The following is a 23,280-nucleotide window of genomic DNA, read 5'->3' as shown; positions in this document are numbered from 1 at the left end:
TCAACCTGTCAACGCCCATGTTCAGCAGGGAAACAATTACAGAAGCCAGACCATACTCCCAGAGAGTTAAAGAGTAGAAAGCTATCAGGGGAGGGCTTGGTATATGGAGGTCTGGTGGTGGGAACTGTGCAAAGTTGTATCCCTCTTACCCTATGGTTTTGTCAGTGTTTCCTTTTTATAAATAAAAAATTTTAAAAAAAGAAGAAATAGTAGGCAACCATATCTGTGACCTTGGGAGAACTACAGCAGTTACCAGTGGAGGTAATGGGGACACAGAATTCTGGTTGTGGAAATGATGTGGAAATATACCCCCTGTTTTCTCAAAATTTGTAAATATATATTAAATCACTAATAAAAAATTAAAGAGAAAAGTGCTATGATTGTTTGCTTTTCATAGAAGTAGAAAGTGAAACTCATACAAGTGAAGCACCTTACCTATGTCAATGTACCTTGTGCATCTGACTTTAACACCTGTGCTCTGAGCCACTACCTGAGAACTTCTAGAAGCTAGATGATCTTTCTCAGCCATCTTGGGGTGCATTGGATTGACCTTCCCGTGGTGCATCCCGTGAGTACCCATTCATTGGGGAAACTAACGATCCTTCCTAGCCGACTGAATCCACATGGATCCCAGTCACTTTCAAAGCCAGCAACAAGCAGCTCCTGACAGCTTTCAAGCTGTTGGTCCTGCTCTTCAAGTCCTCCAACTTAATGTTGAGGGGCTGTCCTTTGCCAAACGAATTCTTGTTGGTCAATTGGCGATACAGCATCAGGCAGATGTTATCTGCCTACAAGAAATACATATAGCAGTTGATGAAGCTGCTCGATTCACCATCAGTGGATTCGATTTAATATGCTATAATCTCCATCCTAAACACGGCCGAGCCATCTACGCCAAATCGTATCTGGTGGACGTTTACCATATGGCCTCTTCGACCTTCTACGACTCCATTACTATTGGAACTATTCAGCTCGTCAACGTATATAAGCCTCCCAGTGCCTCATGGGATAATGAGGTCCTGCCTAGCCCGAATCACCCAGCTGTTTACGTTGGAGACTTTAATAGTCATCACCAAGACTGGGGATATTCCTTCACTCATGCTGACAGCTCTATCTTAGCCGACTGGGCTTCAGCGAATGACCTCTCCCTATTATACGATCCCAAACAGCCAGGCTCTTTTCACAGTGCTAGATGGAATAAAGACTCATCACCCGACCTGTGCTGGATTAGCACAGTCAATGGCCAAGCCTTTCCCGCTACGAGACAAGTTCTCAAGATCTTCCCACACAGTCATCACCACCCAGCTATCATCCACATTTGTCTCCAGCTCCCACTGATTCTGTGCTCGGAGAAACTAAGATGGAACTTTCGGAAAGCAAACTGGCATCTGTTCAGTGATCTTACCAACAAATCTATTCCTGCAATTCCAATTAACTCTATCCCCTCTGAAGATTCCTACAGGCGCTTCTGCCAAGCCATCTTCAAAGCAGCTTCCCAAGCTATTCCTTGTCTTGATGCTGAATGCGAGCAACTACTAAAGCAGTATGATGAGTCGGGCGACCCAGATGTGGCTGACCATCTCATTGCCTCCCTGGATGCAGCACGCCAAGCCCGCTGGCAACAACTCACGGAAAGTCTGAATTTCACCCACTCAAGTAGGAAGACCTGGAAGCTTCTTCATAGTCTGGGTCCCAGTAGCCAACCATCTCCCGTCTCACATCCTCCAAACTCAGTGGCCAGTTACCTAACTCAAGTTGGACATGCTAAGATTGACCCAGTCTAGAAAAGAGAAATTTCCCATGAGTGGTCATCCCACTTCCGTTTATCTTGTCCATCTCCAAAACTCTCTCCCTTTACACTGTCTGAACTGGAAGATGCTTTGAAGAGGGTTAAACCAGGAACGGCTGCTGGCTATGATAATATCACCCCAGAACTCATTCTTAACTTGGGCCCCGCGGCAAAGAAGTGGCTCACTACATTCCTGCCCCACATCTTGGAATCCGAATCTATGCCCAAAATATGGCATTGTGCGAAGATAATAGAAGTTTTGAAACCAAAGAAAGACCCAACACTGGCCGCCAGCTATCGACCAATTTCTCTCCTCTCCGTGTGTTACAAACTCCTTGAGAGGCTGCATCTGTCACGAATTTCTCCTCTTACAGAGAAATTCCTATCACCCGCCCAAGCTGGTTTCCGCCCAGGAAGATCTACCTGCGAACAAGTCCTGGCCCTCTCAACTTACATTGAAAATGGATTCCAGAAGAACTTAAAGACGGGTGCTGTCTTTGTTGATCTCACAGCAGCCTATGACACGGTCTGGCACCGTGGTCTTCTAGTCAAGATCTCAAGATGCCTGCCTCCATGGGTGGCCAACACTATATCATTTCTTCTCCAAAACAGAAGATTCTGGGTGCATCTGGGTGACAAGTCTAGCAGATGGAGACTTGTCTCAAGTGGCCTCCCCCAGGGCTCTGTTCTGGCTCCTATGCTATTTAATATTTACATCAATGACCTCCCAGAAACTTCTTCAAGGAAGTTCATCTACGCCGATGACATCTGCTGTGCAACTCAGGCATCCAAGTTCGACATCCTCGAGGAAACACTCAGGAAAGACATGTCTCTGATATCTGATTACTGTCAAAAATGGCGACTAATCCCTAGCACTGCAAAAACGGTATCATCTGTTTTCCATCTACACCATGCCTCGACCTCGCGTGAGCTTAATGTGCAGCTTGGCGATAAGAGAATCCGGCATGAAGCCCAGCCAGTCTATCTTGGCGTTACTCTCGATCGCACTCTGTCATTTCACGAACATCTCATAAAAACTGCAGCAAAGGTGGGCGCGAGGAATAACATCATTGCAAGACTGGCCAGCTCCTCATGGGGCGCGAGCGCTTCCACACTACAATCATCATCTCTGGCATTATGCTATTCCACTGCAGAATACTGTGCCCCAGTATGGTTCCGTAGCCCCCATGTCCACTTGGTCGATTCCAAATTATATTCCTCCATGAGGATAATTTCTGGAACCATCCATTCCACCCTGGTTCCATGGCTGCCAGTTCTTAGCAACATCGCCCCGCCAGATATTCGTCAGGATGCGGCATCATCTAAGTTCATTTCCCACGTCTACGCTCGACCGGACCTGCCAATATACACGGATATCTTCGCCCACCCTGTTCAACGCTTGACGTCTCGTCACCCAATCTGGTCCCCTATGCCTACACTGAACTTCTCTGTTCCAGACTCTTGGAAACAGAGTTGGCAGTCAGCTGAGGTAAAGAACAAACACCTCATCACAGACCCCTGCAAGCATCAACCTGGCTTTGACCTAGCACGTTATGATTGGGCCCTCCTCAATCACTATTGAACAGGCCATGGCCGGTACACCACTATGTTCCATCGATGGGGAGCCAGAGACGACCCGAACTGCCCCTGCGGCTACAGACAGACTATGACCCACATAGTCAACGACTGCCACCTCTCCAGATTCAAAGGAGGTCTCGAAACTTTACATCAGGCTCAACCTGATGCTGTTGACTGGCTACGGAAGAAGGGCAAATGCTAGAAGAAGAAGCCATCTTTAAAGCAAAAGATATAATAGGAGAGCTGTGGTTTTAGCTTTTACCCAGTCAAGTCTGGTTATACCATATCCATATTCCATGAAATCCACTGACTAGAGGGATTCTCTTCGCCAGTCTGTAGAGTCTGCCACTAAACAGTGACTGCCTTCAACGTTGTTACTCTTCTACAGTGAACACAAGGCTTCACTGGTCTAAAATACTTTGCATCATATTTGCTTGGCCAATCAAGTTCATGTACATAACTTAACTTTGTGCTTATAATGCTGGGACTTGGGAATGATTATTTAAGTTTCCCAGCTGCAGGAAGCCAAGTTTTCACAGATAGGAATTGAGAATTTGGGCCTAGAACCTAGTTCTGTGAAAGCCAAGGCTAGCGTTTGTAGCATTCCATCCCTGCTTCCTCAGAAAAACTCCACTCAGACTTGTGGAAGGAACATCAAATTCATGACTAGCTGGGTCTCTAACCTCCTGGTACTCACTCTTCTATTTAGAGCTACTTATCCTGTCTAACAATCCATTTTATCCAAGGAGTGAAGACCCAGTTGCCCATATCTCCTGCTTTCTGGTTTTCACTGGATATTCCTCCCACAGGGCAGATTATGCTAAGGAGAAAGAGGTGGGACTTTCAGGAGGAGTGTTTCTGTGTTTCCTGAGAAGGAAAGAAGTTACTTGGTAGTGGCTGAATATGTATAGTCCCAGCCCTAGTGCCCTGGCTGGGGGAGGACAGGGTCAATGTCAATAGAAAAGAGGCAGACTCCATATTGCTGTCATCTCCCCTAACCTGTCTTGCAGCTTGAGGGTTGGGCTCTTAGACTGAGGAAACCCCTGTTCACACTCATTTTCTCTGGCTTGTTGAAGTGTTGTTTCCCAGCTAAAAAAGGAACTGAGAGGAAAGGGATCTGCTCTAGCCCTCCTGGGCTCTGGGGGAACAAGAATAGGAACCCCTCAGTGGCACATGTAAGGGATGCACAGGAGGTTCTGTGCAGCTGCACATCCTAAAAGAACATTAGGGGGTAGTTTTGAGCCATTTTGCATAGCTTTCAAGTACCTGGGAACCTCATGATACAGAGGCTTCTGTGGTAAGGGGTGCAGTCTGAGTGAATCTGGAAGTTAAAGTACACCCCGTAGTATGTTGGAAAAGAGCACAGGCTGGAAAAACAAACAAACAAACAACAACAAACACTGGGGTTGTTTTTGGAGCAGTCTGGGGGTTGTTTTTGGAGCAGGACACTGCTCAGTCCTGTATATTGTGTGAAAACAGTGGCTGCCATATCAAGACTCTGGGGTCTCAGCTTAGAGCAAATGTTGCCGCTGGGGAAGACTGTGGTGTTGGTGTGGTGAGGGGTTCCCTCCTCCTACCCCATTCTCAGCTTCCATCCTTCCTCATAGCTTTAGAGATTGCCTTCCCTCTGAGTTGGCAGGGGAATCCGAGACATGTTTTTAATGTCCCAGTGCCTTCCATTGCTGAAGGGTACTTTCCAGAATGCTCTACACTGGTACAGCTGCTTACAAAGAAAACCGCCCCAGCTGAGCATTTCCCAAATGCCTGCCTCACCAGCCCTCTCCCACCATCTCCAGAAAGCACATCTAGACCTGTCCAACCTTAGGAGAAAGCTTCCCCTCCCTCTAAAAACCATTTTTCCCCCTGGGGCGGGGAAAGCAGGGAGGCTGAGGCTACTGGCAGTGGAGACACAAAAAGTCACAGACACAGGTCAGTAAGAGGGCTCCCTTTCCACAGCCTTTATCTGACCAAACATCTCAGCACAGAATGTTCTGGTTGGTGTTTCTTGAACATAAATCTTTATTCCAAAAGCAGAAGCTTTGATAGGAAAAACATCATACCATTACCCTAATCAAATGTCTCTGGTGCCAAAGCTCCCTACATTTCTAATTTGGCTTATCTGGTTTGGGCTGGGATGGGGTGGGACAATGAGCGTTACAGCGGAATGAATATGATTATTGATTTTTTTCTCTTTCAATTAGAGGGACAATTTGGGCCTGTTCTCATTTAATAGAAGAGTAGCATTTCATACCGAGGGGAGTGTGGGGATGACTGGATAGCAAAATTTCCATTTCTATTTTTATTTCATTTATTCTATTTATTTATTTATGAGAGAGAGAGAGAGAGAGAGAGAGAGAGAGAGGGGAGAGAGAATACCAAGGCATCATTCTAGCAGTCTGGGGATGGAATTCAGGACCTCATGGTTGGGAGTCCAATGCTTTATCTGCTGTGTCATACCCAGTAACCTAAAATTTACATTTTAATGTAAGTGCTTTGTTTGAGGTGGACACACACACACACACACACACACACACACACACAATCTCGCAGGTGAGGGTGGCACTGGTTATACATACACTGGGGTTTATCTGTTACCTCCATCCCTAAGAACCTCTTGCTATAGTCAATGCTGATAAGCACACAGCAACATCTCCACCCTCATCCCCCCAATCCAAAGGTATTAGCTTTCTCCAAGACAGGAACAGGTTGGGAAAGGTGAGGTGACATATCTTCCTTCTCCAGCAGACAAAATAGCTCACCTGGCTAATGCACACTCCTCTGCCAAGATTCAAGCATGGCTCCCATAGCACTGAAGGAAGCTTAGATGTTATCCTCCCACACATACACATACACCGTCTCTGCCTTTCAGTCTCTCTCTCTCTCTCTCAAAGAGTCACCATGAAGCAATAGAGATGGCAGAAAAGAAACACAACTTCCTTCTCTCTGCTCTTTGTACCCCTTCCTCACACCACTCTGCTTTCCTCTCTCCCTCTCTCTCTGTCTCTCCATTTTCCCACTTTCTTCCTTTCTGCTGGTGGTTTCCTGGTCAGGCAGAAGCAAAAGCCATTTGTTCCTTTCTATCTTGCCTTATCTCCCCAACACTGTCCTGGATTACATGGCTGGGATTACTCCCTGTATCTTTGTCTTTATTCCTCCAGTCTCTTCTCTGTAGCTTCTTTCAGCCAGTCCACCTTTGGGCACTAAAGGAAATTACCCTCAGAATAAAAAAGTTCCCTAACATTCCTTCCTGGCTGGCCTCTCACTCAACACATTCCTCACCAGAGCCATTGAGAGTTGCTGTGGGACAGATGGTGGATAGCAAGAGTGTTGGAGGTCCTAACATTTTGGACAATTAAGTCTTTCTGCTGGAGCCATTGAAGGATAAATGAGAATGAGCCACTTGTGTGAGAGCAATCTTAACCTGAAGTCAGATCCACTGTGACAGGTCTCATGTGATTACTTGACTACTACTCTTTCAGGCAGCTTTTCAGGAAAAAAATGAAAAAAAAGGAAAAAACAAACAAATAAACAAACAAAAAATTCCCTACACTACCCCCCCCCAAAAAAAAAGAAGAAAAAGAAAAGAAAAAAACAAAACCAAAAGAAAACCAGCCCCCAGGTCTTTGGAGCGTGTTTTCTTACATCTAGATAATCACTCCCCCTCCTCCAGCATCCAGCCTGAGCCTCAGTGGTGTGAGGCAGCCCCTGCTCTGTCCCATCTGTGTACCAGTGTGCTCCTCCACCTTCCAAACAATTAAAATTCATGGAGCCACGTGGAATGACCGGTAATCAACGGTTAGGTAGCTTGGACTCTGGAATACAGGTCGTAGTTGCCATCTAACAGATTTCAGAAATGTGCCCAGCTTCTGCTGATAAATGAAACCAGCTGGCCTTCCCTGAAGTCCTATGACTGTTGGGGCTGGGTTGAGAGTTTCAAGTGGCCCCAAAAGGCAACCTGGGGGTGGGAGGAGTGGGAAGGGGAACTATGCCCAAACTTGCAGAAGGTCAAACTGAGGGGAAAATGACAGGAGGGCCAGCGCATAGGATGCTTTTAAAAATTTAATAAATTATGTTTTTTTAAAACTGTATAAACTATAAATTACCATGCAGTCATAATTTAAAATAATTTACAGGTTGAGGTAGGGAGGGGCCCAGGATAATGGAGAGGGGAGCAGGGAGAGGGTGGGGGCGGCTGGCAGGGCTCAGGCTCTTCTGGAGGCCTTCCTGCTGAGCACACACACGCAGGCCGTGTCAATGCGGATGAAGCGCCAGGCCGCCTGCTTGCCGTCCATGGTCAGCGCCCTGACAAAGGTGTGGGTGGTGGTGCAGTAGGAGTTCCAGTGCTTGGAGTCGATGCCCCGGCACCCGCTGTCGGAGGGGTTTGGGGCTTGGCACTTGGTCTCGAAAAAGTACTGTTTGAACACGCTGTTGTTGATGTTCACCTCGCCCAGCACCGTCACCTCCTTGCCCTTGATGTCCGTGGCAGAGGTCTTGTCCCCCACCCACACGCTGACGCTGTCGCACACCGAGAACTCGCCCCTGTGGAAGATGGGGTGCGTGGTCGAGGCCGACCGCTTGCTCCTGTGAGTCCGATTGAAGGAGGCGGCATCCTCGGCCTCCAGGCCCAGCTCCTGAGTAGCCACGACCTCTGGAGGTGGTTGGGTGCTGAACAACACGCGGGGCGAGTGCAGCCGGCGCTTTCGAAAGAGTTTGGGGTCCACGGTGATGTTGCGGGTCTGCCCGGCCACCCTGGCCGCTAAGCCCCCAGCTGGGGTGCTGCGGACTCTGCGGAGGGCTGTGTCCAGGGAGTGCTGGAGTTTAGTCCAGTGGGCTAAGGGGAGGGCGTGCTCTGCCTGAACATTGCTCTCTGACAGTGGTTCTGCCTGTGTGCCGATCAGAAGAGCTGTGACCAGAGTGTAGAACAACATGGACATTACGCTGTGCACCTGGAAGGGAAGATAGACAAACCACGTTTGTGGTACCCAGCACTGAGGGCCTCACAGAGGCACGTTATGGCTCCATCCCTCAGAATTGACCCAAGAGGACCCTGAGGAGGCCTGTCCCACTTAAATTGGGGCCCTTTGTCCTTCTTTCTTTCCCTGGGTTGACCTAGGAAGGGCCACTGGGCCTTGTCTGACCTCTTCAGCATAGATTACACCTGCTTCTTTTTTTTTTTTTTAATTATTTATTTATTCATGAGAAATATAGGAGGAGAGAGAAAGAACCAGACATCACTCTGGTACATGTGCTGCCAGGGATTGAACTCAGGACCTCATGCTTGAGAGCCCAATGCTTTATCTACTGTGCCACCACCTGGACCACAGATTACACCTGCTTCTGACAATAGCGGACAGCCATTTGTTTGAACCCCAAAGCCTCTCATCTGATTAAAGATAAAAAAAGGTGTATGATCTTAGGGTCATCTTAACCAGTCTCACCTGTACATGTGATACTGATAAAGTTTCTTCATGCCATGTTTTTAACCTTTCCAAATGCACTCACCTTTCATTTCTCATAGTCCATGGAATGGGCTTATTATCATTCTTTCATGTACAAGAAAAGTGACTGAGAGCAAATGACCTAACAGACTCCTAGTCACAAACAAATTAACTAAAAAGGGGTCATAAATAGAATCTGAACCTGATACCGTAATAAGTCAACCCACCCTCTCTTCTTTCTTCCCTGACATTTTTTTAAAAGAAATTCTATTTTTAAATAATATTTTATTTATTTCTTTTGGATAGAGACAGGCAGAAATTAAGAGTGGAGGAGAAGATAGAGAGGGAAAGAGACAGGGCAAGGGAGAGAGGGAGAGGGAAAGGAAGAGAGAGAAAGATATCTGTAGCACTGCTTCACCCCTTGTAAAGCTTACCCTCTGAAGGTATGGACTGTAGACCTGTGCCTGGGTCTTGTGCATGGTAACATGTACTCTTAACCAAGTACAGTACTGCCCGGTCTCCTCTCTCATTCTTAAACACACTTTCTTCTTTTTCAAATCGTTTGGTTTTATGTGAGTAAAAAGTAAATGACTCAAATCTCTCTTTCCCCATGCAGCAGTGGAGACCCCTCTTGACCGTGTACTCAGGCCGCATCACAGTTACCACCACCTACCCCTCCCTGGGTGGCAGGTAGCTGTGGCATTAGCTTTCTGGAGTTCATTTCCAGTGTACTCTGATTCACATGTGTGAATGTATATCCAGTGTCACCTAATCTGTAATGCTTCCCGATTCCCCAGATCTTCCTGGTAGAAAGAGACATCCTGGGGCCAGATGGTGGCGCACCTGGTTGAGTGTACATGTTACAGTGCTCAAGGACCCAAGTTTGAGCCCCTGGTCCCCACCTGCAAGGGGAAAGCCTTGCGAGTGATGAAGCAGACCTGCAGGTGTCTCTCCTCCTATCACCCACTTCCCTCTCAATTTCTAACAGTCTCTATTAAATAAATAAAGATAAAAAATTAAAAAATAAAAGAGATATCCTCTGGAAAGATGGTTCAAACATCCAAGTCTGTTCCTTCTCAATCCTCACTCACCATCCAAGTCATTTGGTCCCCTGCCCACTTGTATTCCAGGCACAGATATCATCTTCCTCTTGAGACCTTTACAGATCACTCCGATATAAATCCATTCGTTCCCTTCTCAAGTGCAGACGTGTGTGTGTGTGTGTGTGTGTGTGCCCATTTACTAAATCAGTGTAATGAAAAGAACTCTGGGGACTGGAAAGTGGCTCACCCAGTCAAGCACACAGTTTACCATGCACAGGGACCTGAGTTTGAGCCCCCAGAACCATAGGGAAACACCGTGTATGACACCAAGTAGACACTCCATGAATGGTGAGGTGATGCTATAGTGTTGTTGTTGTTGTTGTTGTTTTAATCTCCCTGTCTCATTCTATCTGAAATCAAAAGAAGTAGTGGAATTAAATATGATGGAGGGTCCTGTGAGAACAACATCAAAACACCTTAGAACCCTACACTGGGTCTGAGATTAGAACACCTCTGAGTCTCTAACACAACTACTTGTTACCAGAAAGTAGTCACATAAATTTTACTGAGCCTGAGTTCCCCCTGATAAAAAGCAGACAATAGACGTGATTTCAAAGAGCTGTTGTGAGAGCTAACCAGCTGTGCACATGATCTGAGTTCATTCTGAGACATTTCAATCATCTCTGGTCCCAATCTATGGTCTCCTCCAGTTTTATTTCTGGTAATTCTTGAAGTATATTCTATCCATGTTTTCCATGGCATGTTGTTTCACCTATATCAGGCATGTTCTGACATGTAATAATCTGAGCCTATCTTTCCTACTGGCTGCAAGGTCTCGAAGGACAGAACCAGTCATGTCTAGTCTACCGGCAGGCTCCTCACTCCATCCCTGGAGACACATCTCTTGTCATCTATGGAGTCTCGTGCAGAGCCCTGCCACCCTTCCTAGAACTGCAGACTGTCCTTTATAGGTCTGACTGCATGAGAATGTTTTTTTTGTTTCTAATTATTACTGCACCCATGTGCATGCCTGGCATGTAGCATGCCTGACATGTAGCAGGCCTTTGAAGAGAGAAAGGGAAGGAGAGAGAGAGAGGTGAAGAAAGAAAATGAACAAAAAGTGACCCGGGACAGCCAAAGAAACTCACCATCTGCCTTCTCCCTGCCACGGTCCATTTTTATTTCTTTATTCTGTGCATATGGCCACACACTACATTCTTAATCTGTTTCATTCTCCTTCTCTGTGCTGTGCTATTATTCAGCTGGAAATAGCTCTTTGGTGAGACACCAGGAGCAAAACCACCAAATTCTTTTCCCTTTGGCTTTATTTTGAAAAAAAAAAAAAGGTTGTTTTTGCTCTAATTCTGTAGCTAGTCTAACAGGGGAGGAAGTAACACATCTGGGATTCACCTACCTCTGGTTCTATTTTGATGATGGACATCAGGTAAATATCCAGTCAAATCCTTTTTTTATAATCACTGGGGATTCACTGCTCTGGCCTAAGTTTTTTCAGGAAGAAAAAGAGAGAGAGAAATAGAGAGGGAAAGATACCACAGCACCAAAGTTTTTTCCAGTGTGTCAGGAACCTGGCTCAAACCTGGTTAGTATATGACAAAGTGAGTGCCGTAACCATGTGAGCTCTGTTGCTAGCTTTAGCAAACTCTCATAGAACTGATTATTCTGTTGATTACAAATTCAAACCCTCTATGTTTGCTTGCTTGTTCATTTCTTTCTTTGTACAGCATATATCTCTTAAAGGGTGGAGGGGGGAGGAAGAAATAAATCTGAAATTCATCTCTATCCAAATTAGTTAACTTAGGATATGAACAGGGAAATAAAAAATGAGTATAATTAAAAATTTTGATAGTAATAAGGGAGATGCTGCTTTCAACTTCCTATTCCCAGAGGTCTCCACATCATCAGATACTTTCCTCTCTTGTGACCTCTTCCTTTTCTAAAGAGCAGGTGAGAATTCTGTGCAGCTGATTCCATACCCCGGTTTCTAGCCTAACTTCCCCTGTGAAGGCCAGTTTTGAATCTTCAGCTTCCCTATGGGCAACTTTCCATAGAAACTGACAGTTTCAATACCATTCCAAACCAAAATCTTCATACCCATAACCCTCACGCAGCCCTTTATACCCTCTTCCCTCATCAGTAGCAGTTCCATCCTGGACCACTTGATTGCAAAGTAGTTCTGCCACTACTGTCTTCATTCACTGGCTCCAAACCCCAGTTCATCCATGGCCCCTGCCTTTTCCTCTGTGCCCTTTTAGTTCTGCTCTAGTAGCATTTCTTGACATCAGCTTTCCATTCCTGTCTGGATGCTCCTTGTTTAGGTCACGGGACAACCTCCCAAGTCATGTCTTATGTTTGTATCTCTTCTGGTGCTCACTCTCCCTGGTTGCCCCATTTAACTTGTAAACACTTCGCTCAGCCCTCCTCACCCTGATCCCAAGGGAAGATAGGAGTCTAGCGAGCTGGCAGGGCTGGTCAGCCTGACACCCAGGGCCCGCTCTCCTCCAGATACCCTCCTCCCACACACAAAGAGTTCGCTTGGCAGATCATCCTCGCTTTGTGTCTCCTACCACTGCCCTAGGCACACACTCTCCCATGACCTGTTTCTCCCTGTCTTTTCTGCTTAGTGCTGTGGCTGGGTCCTCACTACTAGTCTATTTTATTTTTGCTACCTGGGTTATCACTAGGGCTTGATGCTTGCACGACACCACTGCTCCTCTGGTGGCCTTATTTTTCTCAGATAGAGGGTGAAAAACAGACAGATAAACAATAGAGAAGAGACAACACAGAACCTTTTATTTTTTCCCTGAAGCTTCCCTTTTAATACTTTATTCATTTTACTTTTTATTTTTGGCCTCCAGGGTTATTGCTGAGGTTCGGTGCCTGCACTATGAATCCACTGCTCCTGGAGGCTATTTTTCCCTTTTTGTTGCCCTTGTTTGTTTATCATTGTTGTTGTTATTGCTGTCATTGTTGTTGGATAGGACAAAAAGAAATGGAGAGAGGAGGGGAAGACAGAGAGAAAAGGAGAGAAAGATAGACACCTGCAGACCTGCTTCACCGCCTGTGAAGTGACCCCCCCCCCCCCATGCAGGTGGGGAGCCAGGGACTCGAACCGGGATTCTTACTGCAGTACTTGCACTTTACACCATGTGCACTTAACCCACTGTGCTACTTCCTGGCCCCCTTGATTTTACTTTTTTAATGAAAGGCAGACAGAGAAAGAGATAGATAGATAGATAGATAGATAGATAGATAGATAGATAGATAGATAGATAGGTGAGAGATAGACCAGAGCACTGCTTAGCTCTGGCTATGGTGGTACAGGGGATTGAACCTGGGGCTTCATAGCCTCAAGTATGGAGGGTTTTTTTTTTTTTTTTTTTGTATAATCATCATGCTATCTGCCCCTCCCCCAGAAGCTTCCCTCTTAAAGGTGCTCCCATATAGTTACTCAGGGGTCAAACTCAAAACTCTGAACATGGTAACATGTGTGCTCTACCAGACAAACCACCTGTAAGCCCCTTCTTCCTGGTATCTGAATACCCAACTTAAATGGTCCCTCCAATAGCAAGCTGTTTCTGTTTTCAAAGATAAGCGTTTTCCCTCTTTATTTATAAGAACTTTCCAGGATGCTTTTCATGGGCAGGTGTATCCTTTGAGCTTTTTTTTAGGAGGCAGAAAAGCATCCTATTCCTCTTTGTGGTGTCTTGATGGTTTAGTCCTGGCAGGCAGTGTCATCTCTAAGAATGTGCTGGCAAACACTAGAAGAAGAGGCTGTGCTAACACACTTTCTTTATTTCTCCATCTGAGCCACATTGTTTAAGGTAGTTTCCAACTCTGACAGCCTTTGAGTTCAAGCAATTACAAAGTGCTCTCTGCCTACTGCTTTGTTCATTCTCCTGAACTAACTTCACCAAGTTCTCAAAATCTGATGCTTCCCAATTCACTGTTAGGAGAGTGCGTGGGACCTGGTGACATTTAATCAAAGCAGAGATCTGCATCACAGATTATTTCATGGAGTCTAAAAATGCTGCAAACATACCTCTCAGCTGAGTTTTAGGTTAAAGTATTTTTAAAATTTTGTGGTATTTTATTTTTGAAATATTTTTATTTTTTAATATTTAAAATCAGAAGATTAAACATTTTAAATGCTGAACTCACAAGAGTGTACTCCTTGTAATGTTTATATTAGAACATTCTCCATTTGAAGCCCAGGTGGTGGCACAAGCCACATGGCACACACTTTACAGTGCACATGGACCTGCATTCAAGTCCCTGGTCTCCACCTACAGGTGGAAAACTTCACAAGTGGTGAAGCAATGCTTTGGGTGTCTTTCTTTCTCCCTCTCTATCTCCTCCTTCCATACACTTTCAATTTCTTTGTTTCTATCAAAAGGAAGAGAGAAAGGAGAAAGAAAGAAAAAAAAAGAAGGAAGGAAGGAAGGAAAAAAGAAGAGAGAGAAAGGAAGGAATGTCACCAAGAGTAGTGGATTTCTTGTGCATACACAGAACCCCAGAAATTCCCAGCAATGATGGGAAAAAAAAGGAAAGAAAAAGTCCTTTAAAGAAATTGTCAGTGGCTAAAATAGAAAAGAAAAATGTGTTTTCCAGTCTAGTCTAGTGATTTAATGCCGAAAGACAGTTTATAAAAGAACATTTTCTACTTAGCTGAAGTCAAACATGGGTGGAGTTTCAGTTATTTATTTAAAAAAAACATAAATAAAACAACCTTTGAGACTTTCCTCCTGACTGAGTCTTCACCTACTGGCAGAGCTCTGTGCCCCCAGTGACTACTGAGGAAGGAACAGGTAGGGCCTCACATGAAGGAACATGGTCTGTTAAATGTGTGAATGTGTGGATGCTTAGCACTTGTCTCACTCACATTCAGAATGGGGGATAAATGATTGACTGAGAGTGGGGACACTAGTCAGGTTTTTTTGGTTTTTTTTTTTTTGTCAGCTACTAGCTCCTGCCTGATTCTGCCTCCCCTAGCCCCATAGTAGGTTTCCTGAGGTTCACATTCTCTGGTAATAGTAGGAATTTCCTTCAAAGGTTCTGGCCTCACCTAATAGGTAATAAAACTGCTGGACAGAGCTAAACAACTAGCCCTAAGGCTGGCTAGGAGGGTTCAGTGGCACTGGGGAGCTTGACAATCATGCCTTTTGCAGGTGCATTTTAGAACGGAGCAAGAACACTCCTACTTAGAGCCAAGAGTTATGGGTGATTCTCACGCTAGAGAATGGATCAATAAACCAGTACCACCAAGTTACCAAAGAACAGGTTTTGTAGCTGAAGAAACAGTCTCGTCCTCTTCCTCCTCCTCCTCCTCCTCTTCTTCATCCTCCCCCCATCCTCCTCCATCTCACTAGTTACAAGAGTGAGTCAAGGTCTCTTTTATTATTTATTTATTTATTTATTTATTTATTTATTTATTTATTTATTTATTATTGTCAGCAGTGTTAGCTGGGACTTGAGACCTGCACAATTCTACCACCATTTGTAGTTGCCATTCTCCCACTCCTTTTTTTGATAGAGGGTGAGAGACAGAGATAGGGAGCTATAAATGACAGACAAATGTAGCATTGCTCCACAGCTCATGAAGATTCCTTCTGCCGGTGGGGGCTTAAGCCTGCATTCTCACACAGGGTAGTGTAAGCACTCTACCAAGTGAACAACCACCTGGCCCCTAATCCAAATTCTTGGAGACCCAGCTTAAAATGACTGAGGTGAGATAAAAATAATCACTATTGGGCATAACTGTATCATTAACCATCACTAACTATTTAGAGCTAGGCTTGATTTATTTCATTTTATAAACAGAAACAGAGATGCTGGAAGACTAAATAAAATGACCACAAGCACAGAACTTAGATCTGGGCTTTTGTCAGCATATCTGTCCCTTCTCCCTGCACTCCATGGCTCAGGGAATGGGATGCTCACAGGGTCACCCATCCAGACCATGCAGAAGATGTGTGGAATGTCTGATGGATTCTCTCAGACTATGTGAAACCCTGTGTTGTATTACTTCACTGGTGTACAGTTCAGACTCTTAATGTATCCCTTGAAGACATAGGGTCAGTATGAGAGCATGAATGACAACTGTGTGTCTTTGAGCAGGGTGGGGGGAAGTCCAGGTACTGTGTAACTCAGACACTGTGGCCCCCGTGATCAGCATACAGATGTGATGCTTATTCCTTCACCTGAGTCCTGGCAGCTCTACAGTTAGAACCTTAGAGATAGTGTCCCCTTAGCACTTACTTCAGTGTGGCCAGGACAGAAAGCTGCTCCCTTGGAAAAGCTGTTATTGGGTCCGGACGAGGAGCTGAGCTTGGGTCCAGCATGCCACCCAGTCCCCTGGACTGCACAACCAAGGGCCAGGACTCTGTGGGAGGAGAGAGTGATTATGAGATGGGTGCTTTGCTGTGTTCCTTGGCAGATGGATAGCTGTGCCCTAGGCAGGAGGGAAGGGATGTGCCAACAGCACAAACCCCATCTCCCTGAAGTCTGAAGTTTCACCAGCACTAAGGCTCATGAAGGAGCTAGAGTACAACTACTGAAACTGCAGATGCCAAGGGCATCTCTCTCTCTATAACCAAAGTTTTTGGTTTCTACTATGGTTGATCTTGTACCTCATGTAGGTATTTCCAGCCCCATAGCTGGGTCCTCCTTCAGTATCAAAATGGAACTTATTCTGTACATTACACACTCAGATGAAGAACCAAATTTCACAGCAGCCTAACTAGGGCAAGGCACAGAGAAAAAGTCAAGGTTCTGATAAGAAAGTACAAGTTGATGCTTTGGTAAACATTCAGTTAAATAATGATAGCCAATTAGACAGCCTGGTAGAAGATAAAGAACCTTTAGACAAATAGGATTTGCAACTCAGACAACCATACCAAAAGCCAAGTTATAAGAAACAGAAACTATGCAGATGATAAAATCAGAATAAAAGTATTTCCATATTTAGGCTATGGTTCCTAAAAGCATTAGGCTTCTAGTTTCCTCTCATTTTTATGAGCTATATGTATGATTCACTTATTCATTTAAATATATTTCCTGAGCATCTATTTTATGCTAACCACTCTTCTAGGTGTTGGGGGCCATGCAGTTGAAAAGACAAAGTCTCTACTCTCATGGAACTTATACTCTTCAGTAAATGAACAAGATATCTTGAGATTCTTTCCTTATTGTGATGAAGAAAATGGGTATGGGGTGATGACTGGGTTAGTAATGGCAGACTCTTTAATTGAGAATCACTATAGAAAGAATGCTCAGAGTAGTGGGTAAGAAGGAATGAAGGAGAGACTGTTACAGGCAGAAGCAATAGCAAATGAAAAAAAAATCCTGAAATAGAAACAAGTCAAAAAGCAGGTAGAATTGTGTGGAGTTGTACCCGCCCCATCCTATGATTTTTTTAAATGTCTCCTTTCTTAAATAATAAATAAATAAATAAATAAATAAATAAATAAATAAGCAGGTAGAAAAGACCAATACTGAATGATATCACTTATAGGTGGGACTTAAGGATAAAGGACAGTAAGGAAATATAGGTGAGATTTGCACTGTGTGTAGTGTATTATGCCAAAGCAAAGGACTCTGAGGAAGGAGAGAAAAGGACAGAATGAAGGGAAATTAAAATATTGGTGTGCATCCTTGACACCTATCAAGAGGAGATGAGAAGCTGTGCCTATGTGTTAAAGACTATACTGTAAACCATTAACCCCTCAATAAAATAAAATAAAAAATATACAAGTCAAATGTAATTTCATGCTATAGTCTCTTATTTTCAAAACAACAATATTAAAAATAAAGATACAATTTATTCTAAAAACTTTAAGGTGGAAGAATAGATTTTATTCATAGAACTTCAGGAAGGGAGAAAGACTGTAATATAAGCTCAACTTCTCTTCAGTTGCTCTTCAAAGCAGGGAGAAGGGACAGGGTCAAGATGGTGCTTTAAGACAACTCCTGGCTTTCTCTCTTCAAAGCAGTTGCTTAAAACCTGGGAATTCTGAGCGAGGGCAAGATATACAGGCCAGTGGTGGTGGTGGTGGGGGTGTCAAAGTGGAACCAAGGCAGAAAATCACAAGTTACATATAGGCTGGGAACAGGCTACTGGAAAAAAGGAAAACACAGATACCAGCTACGGAGCTGCTACCAGGGAGAATAGAAGCAACTGGTGGCATTACTTTTAAAGATACAGGTATATGCAAATAGCATAAAAGGACATGAATTATGCTGAGGTCTTATATGATACAGCAAATCCTAACAATAGGATTTTCAAAGTAAACCAAATTTCTAAATAATTTAGTTATAACAATAACTATCTATTGACTTCTTAATCCCTAAGACAGCAGGTACCTTCTCCATTCTCTATAAAACCCACATTTCTTCCAGTTCTGGAACCTCTAGGGTGGGATCCACTTTCCTGCATGCTTCTCTCAATTCATACCAATTGATAGTGCATCTTCTGGTCTCAGCTTAATCAATGCAACCAGTACCGCCTCAGGATATTTCACTTCGATTGTGTCCAGTGATGTCAGGCATGGAACGTCAACCCTCCAGCTTTATTACTCTGGTAAGACCTTTCCTAGATCACAGGACGTCCTAATTCCATTTCAGGTGGTGCACTTCCTAACAAAGCTTCATAATCTAGTTATAGACTAGAGCCCAGGGGATATGGCACATGTACACATACACCTTAAAGCAAAAGTGAACAGTAGTTTTCAGTGACTCAATAAGTACAGCAAGCAAGTATAAAGGCCTAAAAAAGATACTATAAAGTACTTAATCAAATAATTTCTACTTAGATCTAGATACCTTCCTCACCTACTTCCTTTTTCATTTCCCTCAATCACTCCAAGGTTAACCTTGTCAGACAAAGTAAGGACTACAAAAGCTGGATAAGAGCAAGAGACTGGCATACTTTAATAATGGCTCTTTTGCTTACTACCAGGCCACTCCATCACCTGGGTCCCTATTCAGGGAATCCTGGTATTCCCACACATACATGAGAGGCCTAGACCTCTAACAGATCCCTGTCTCCACTGTCACTGGTCATCTCCATATAGAACAACATAGTATACCCCTTTTTGGGCTTCTATAGGACCTTACCCCTATATGGATCAACAATGGTGAGGACAGCTCCATTATCCAAAGGGAGGTTGGGCCAACATACTCTATCACACGAGGAAGATGGGTCCTGAAATGAGTGCTTCCTAGAATGTTTCTAGTCACGACCACCACCACCGGATGTGAGTGCAGATCTACAAGGATGTAGAGTTTACACAGATTCCTGTGATGAATATGGGCCCTAGATAAAATTGATGGGAGTTACAGTTAACACTGTTTATATACTTTCCCCATATTTGGGAGCTATTCTCTTCCTTGATTCAGCCTTCTAGTCCTATTCCCAATTCTGACACCATCTAACAATACCTACATGTTAACTGTTGGGCTCAGGCAAAAATTCGTAAAGTCATGGGCCCTTTGGAATATGCCTAAAATAGGTCTATTAGATTTTTCCAAAGTGGAAACCCCAAATCTCATCTGCTATATTCTTGCCTTTAGTTCCTGGTAATTTAAAATTTTGTTCTGCTTTATATCTTAAAATATCAGCCACTAAGTTGCAGATGCTACCATGATGCCAACCTGACTTTCCTGGGCAGATGACCACACCAATGTGTCCTGGAACCCACCTCTCCAGAGCCTTGCCCCACTAGGGAAAGACAGAGACAGGCTAGGAGCATTGACTGGCCTGCCAAGGCCCATGTTCAGAGGGGAAGCAATTACAGAAGCCAGACTTTCCGTCTTCTGCATCTTATAATGATCCTGGTTCTATGCTCTTAGAGGGATAAAGAATAGGAAAGCCTTTTTTGGGGGGGGGGGTGGACACATGAGATACGGAGCTCTGGTGCTGAAAATTGTGTGAAACTATGCCCCTCTTATCCTATTATCTTGCCAATATGTCCACTTTATAAATAAATTAAGAAATAAAGAATAAAAAGCACATTAAAAAAACAGGAAGAAAGTAAGATAGGAAGAAAGAGCTATATCTGCAGAGACAGAGCTATGGTTTTACCCTAAATGTAGTGGGAATAGGGTGGAAAGCTAAAGCATGAATGACAGAGATATTTTTTCATGAGTAAATGAACTAGTATGTATATTTCAGAACTTGTAAGGAAATGTACTCCCTTCAAAATATAGTTCTAGAGTGGTATACTTTTTTTTTTAGAGTTAAAGCCAGATTTAAAAAAATTTATTATTTTATTTTATTTATAAAAAGGAAACACTGACAAAACCACAGTACAAAACGGGTACAACTCCACACAATTCCCACCACCAGAATTCCATATCCCATCCCCTTCTCTGATAGTTTTTTTATTCTTTAAACCTGCTGGGAGTATGGACCCAAGGACATTGTGGGGTGCAAAAGGTGGAAGGTCTGGCTTCTGTAATTGCTTCCCAGCTGAACATGGGCGTTGACTGGTCGATTCATACTCCTAGCCTGCCTCTCTCTTTCCCTAGTGGGGTGGGGCTCTGGGGAAGTGGAGCTCCAGGGCCCATTGGTGAGGTCGTCTGCCCAGGGAAGTCTGGTTGGCATCATGCTAGCATCTGGAACCTGGTGGCTGAAAAGAGACTTAACATATAAAGCCAAACAAATTGCTAATTATGAACCTAAAGGCTGGAATAGTGCAGTTGGGGGGGTGGTCTCCATTTTGTAGATGGCTAATAAGCATATTTATTTATATTCCAAAGGGCCTATGTATATACTAGTTTTTTTTTTTTCTTTCCCTGAGACTGAAATCTGAAATGCAGGTTGATCCAAGTTATTGTCTGGGGAGATGATGTCGTATCTGCATAAAGGACCAGAAAGCTGGATCAGAGAAGAGAGTAGCTCTCTAATATGGGAAAGATGTATAGATATTGTTGACTGTAAACCCCATCGATTTTATCTGATCTGGTCCCATATTCAGCATAGGAGCCTATGTGACCTCTACATCCTTATAGACCTGAGCTTACATTCTGTGGTCATGAGTAAGAACATTCCAAGCTGTCCCAATATTGAACCATCTTCCTCAGGTGAAGCATAGAGTATGTTGTCCAACCTCCTTTCAGAGTATGAAACATAGAATGGTATCTTTTATCTCTCCTTTTTATCTTCTCTTCCCAACTCTGAAAGCCTCTTCCTCCTTCATGTCTTTTCCAGCATGGACCCCAACACTTATCTTCCTTTTATCCCCTCTAATCTTGTGTTATGGGAGCAAACATCTGTGGAACTATCATGGCCCTCAAGTCTCTCAGCATAGAGGAGTTGAACAACATGGAGGTATACAGGGCTTCAGGAATAGTTTTATAATGGTAGACATAGTGGAGTATCTGCTCAAAATATCTTTTTGGCCATAGCAACCTAATAATCTCTTAATCCTGAAGGTCTAGAATTCAGACCAAGAGGTAACAGCTTATTTAAATACCCTCAAAATTTTCTGTAACAAAGATTTCTGTGATTTCTCTGGTTCACATTTAATCCAGGAGAGGCAGGACAGAGTTCCTCAGGCTGAGATAGGCATTATGGAACTTGGTTCTGTCACTCATGGGCCAACGGATATGATGTAATATATATGTATGATTCATACATACAGACTTCCTTTGGGTATTTAGACAAATGTAATGGCTTACTGGACAGAACTTCTAGACCTGCATCCTGGTCCAGTTTTCTCCAGTTTTCTCCAGTTCTTGATTAAGTTACCCAGTGTTTTTAAGCTTTTCTGAGCTGCTTCTTCCATAGGACAAGGAGTTACTACAGATGTTAGCTAATGTCCGCACCAGCTCAGATCCTACGAGCATTAATACAGTCCAATCTACAACTCTGCTGGATGCCTAAGGACTGCTTCTGCCTGCAATACCATGGAATTAATATATTAACTAAAACATTTGAGTTTGCAGATCCTGTGCAAGCCACTATGGTAGATGCTAAGGACAAAAGAGGATTAAGACAGAAAACTTAACTTCTAAGAGGAAATATTTTAAAGGTGAGGAAAGTTAATAGTATGATAAATATAATGTATACTTGACATGATATAGGTAAATGATGGAGGAAAGAATTGATTTCCAGAGACATATATTCATAGAAAAAGTAATATCTGAGTAGGATTCTTAAGGATAAATAGGAGTTTACCAAGGAAGAGAAGACACCACACAACCCTAGAGTTCAAGAACAGGCTAGAAGGTTTTGACGTGAGGAGAGAAGAATATCCAATGAAACTACTGTATCAGTAGTTGCTAATGAACTCTAGCCTTTCCAGTGATGATAATTTTCTATCTCACACAAACCACCTTCACTTTTAATAGATGAAAGAACCAGGGAAGTAAAAGTGACTATTTCCCTAAATATTCTAGATCTTAAGCATGATGACTTCCAATCTAGATGACTAGAAGGAAGGAGGAGATTGACCTACAAAAATACTTCTGCCCCTTGTAATTAGATCAGTCTTCTTTGGGAATTAGCTTTAGATCAACCACAACTGATTCCTTTGACGTATATCTGCAACCTCTGTGGTCCCTGTCAATAACTTTTAGGTGCCTGGCTGCTATGTTTGAGACACAGTTTAACATCTCTTATGCTCTTGGCCTTCTCAAGTTTAAGTATAGGTAGTTTGCTACTGGAGATTGCTATTTCCTGCCCATAATACTGAAACACTAAGTAGTTTTCAAGGATATTATTATCACTGTTTTTAGTCTCACGCTTGTGAAGGCTATAGACTCTAAAATTAAAAGCATCTTAAATAATAGCAATTTCTAATGCAAATATGATAGGGACAAACAACTGAAATGCATATCTATTTTTAAAACCCTGTCTGTTCTCATGGGGTAATCACTTTAATCAGACAGCTCTTGCACTTTTGCAAAAATGGAAGTAAATCCCAGTTCATCTCAGGATTGTGTTCTATCTCTTCCTATAGGAGATGAAGGAATGCTGATGAAGCTTGGTTTACCTCTTCATCCTAGACTAGCAACTCTTCAACTGGTCCTCAAAACATGGCCTACAGTAATATCAGTAATATCTTAGTATTTGTTAGAAATGCAAAATATACACCTGAAAGCAGGATTACACTAGAGTTTGCAGTGAGTACCTCCCTAACACTTCCTCTCCACTATTCCAAGCTTGGGATCCATGATTGCTCAACAAATTGTTTGGCTTCATATGTTAACTCTCTTTTCAATCACCAGGTTCCAGATGCCACCAGGATGCTGGCTAGGCTTCCCTGGATTGAAGACCCCACCAATATGTCCTGGAGCTCAGCTTCCCCAGAGACACACCCTACTAGGGAAAGAGAGAGGCAGACTGGGAGTATGGACCGACCAGTCAACGCCCATGTTCAGCGGGGAAGCAATTACAGAAGCCAGACCTTCT

The 23,280-nt window shown here is 43.7% G+C and overlaps 1 protein-coding gene across 4 annotated transcripts in view; it reads right to left on the bottom strand.

Annotated features, from left to right (window-relative positions):
* Nucleotides 1-7,408: 7,408 nt before the first annotated feature.
* The window catches only part of NGF (nerve growth factor), a 63,711-nt gene continuing 47,839 nt past the window's right edge, over nt 7,409-23,280 (bottom strand). For 3 of the 4 annotated variants that reach the window (XM_060201830.1, XM_060201831.1, XM_060201829.1), the window contains exons 2-3: nt 16,125-16,248; nt 7,409-8,313 (exon numbers count right to left, since the gene is read on the bottom strand). In XM_060201830.1, the coding sequence (XP_060057813.1) occupies nt 7,570-8,301 (732 nt within the window). In that variant the 5' untranslated portion in view covers nt 8,302-8,313; nt 16,125-16,248 and the 3' untranslated portion in view covers nt 7,409-7,569. The remainder of the gene's footprint in view (nt 8,314-16,124; nt 16,249-23,280) is intronic. The other variant, XM_016194727.2, reaches the window with a different exon arrangement.

Source organism: Erinaceus europaeus, chromosome 11 (assembly GCF_950295315.1).
Source record: "Erinaceus europaeus chromosome 11, mEriEur2.1, whole genome shotgun sequence".
Lineage (NCBI taxonomy): Eukaryota > Metazoa > Chordata > Mammalia > Eulipotyphla > Erinaceidae > Erinaceus > Erinaceus europaeus.
The sequence above is the reverse complement of the archived record's forward strand: the minus strand, read 5'-3'. Positions and strand labels throughout refer to the sequence as shown.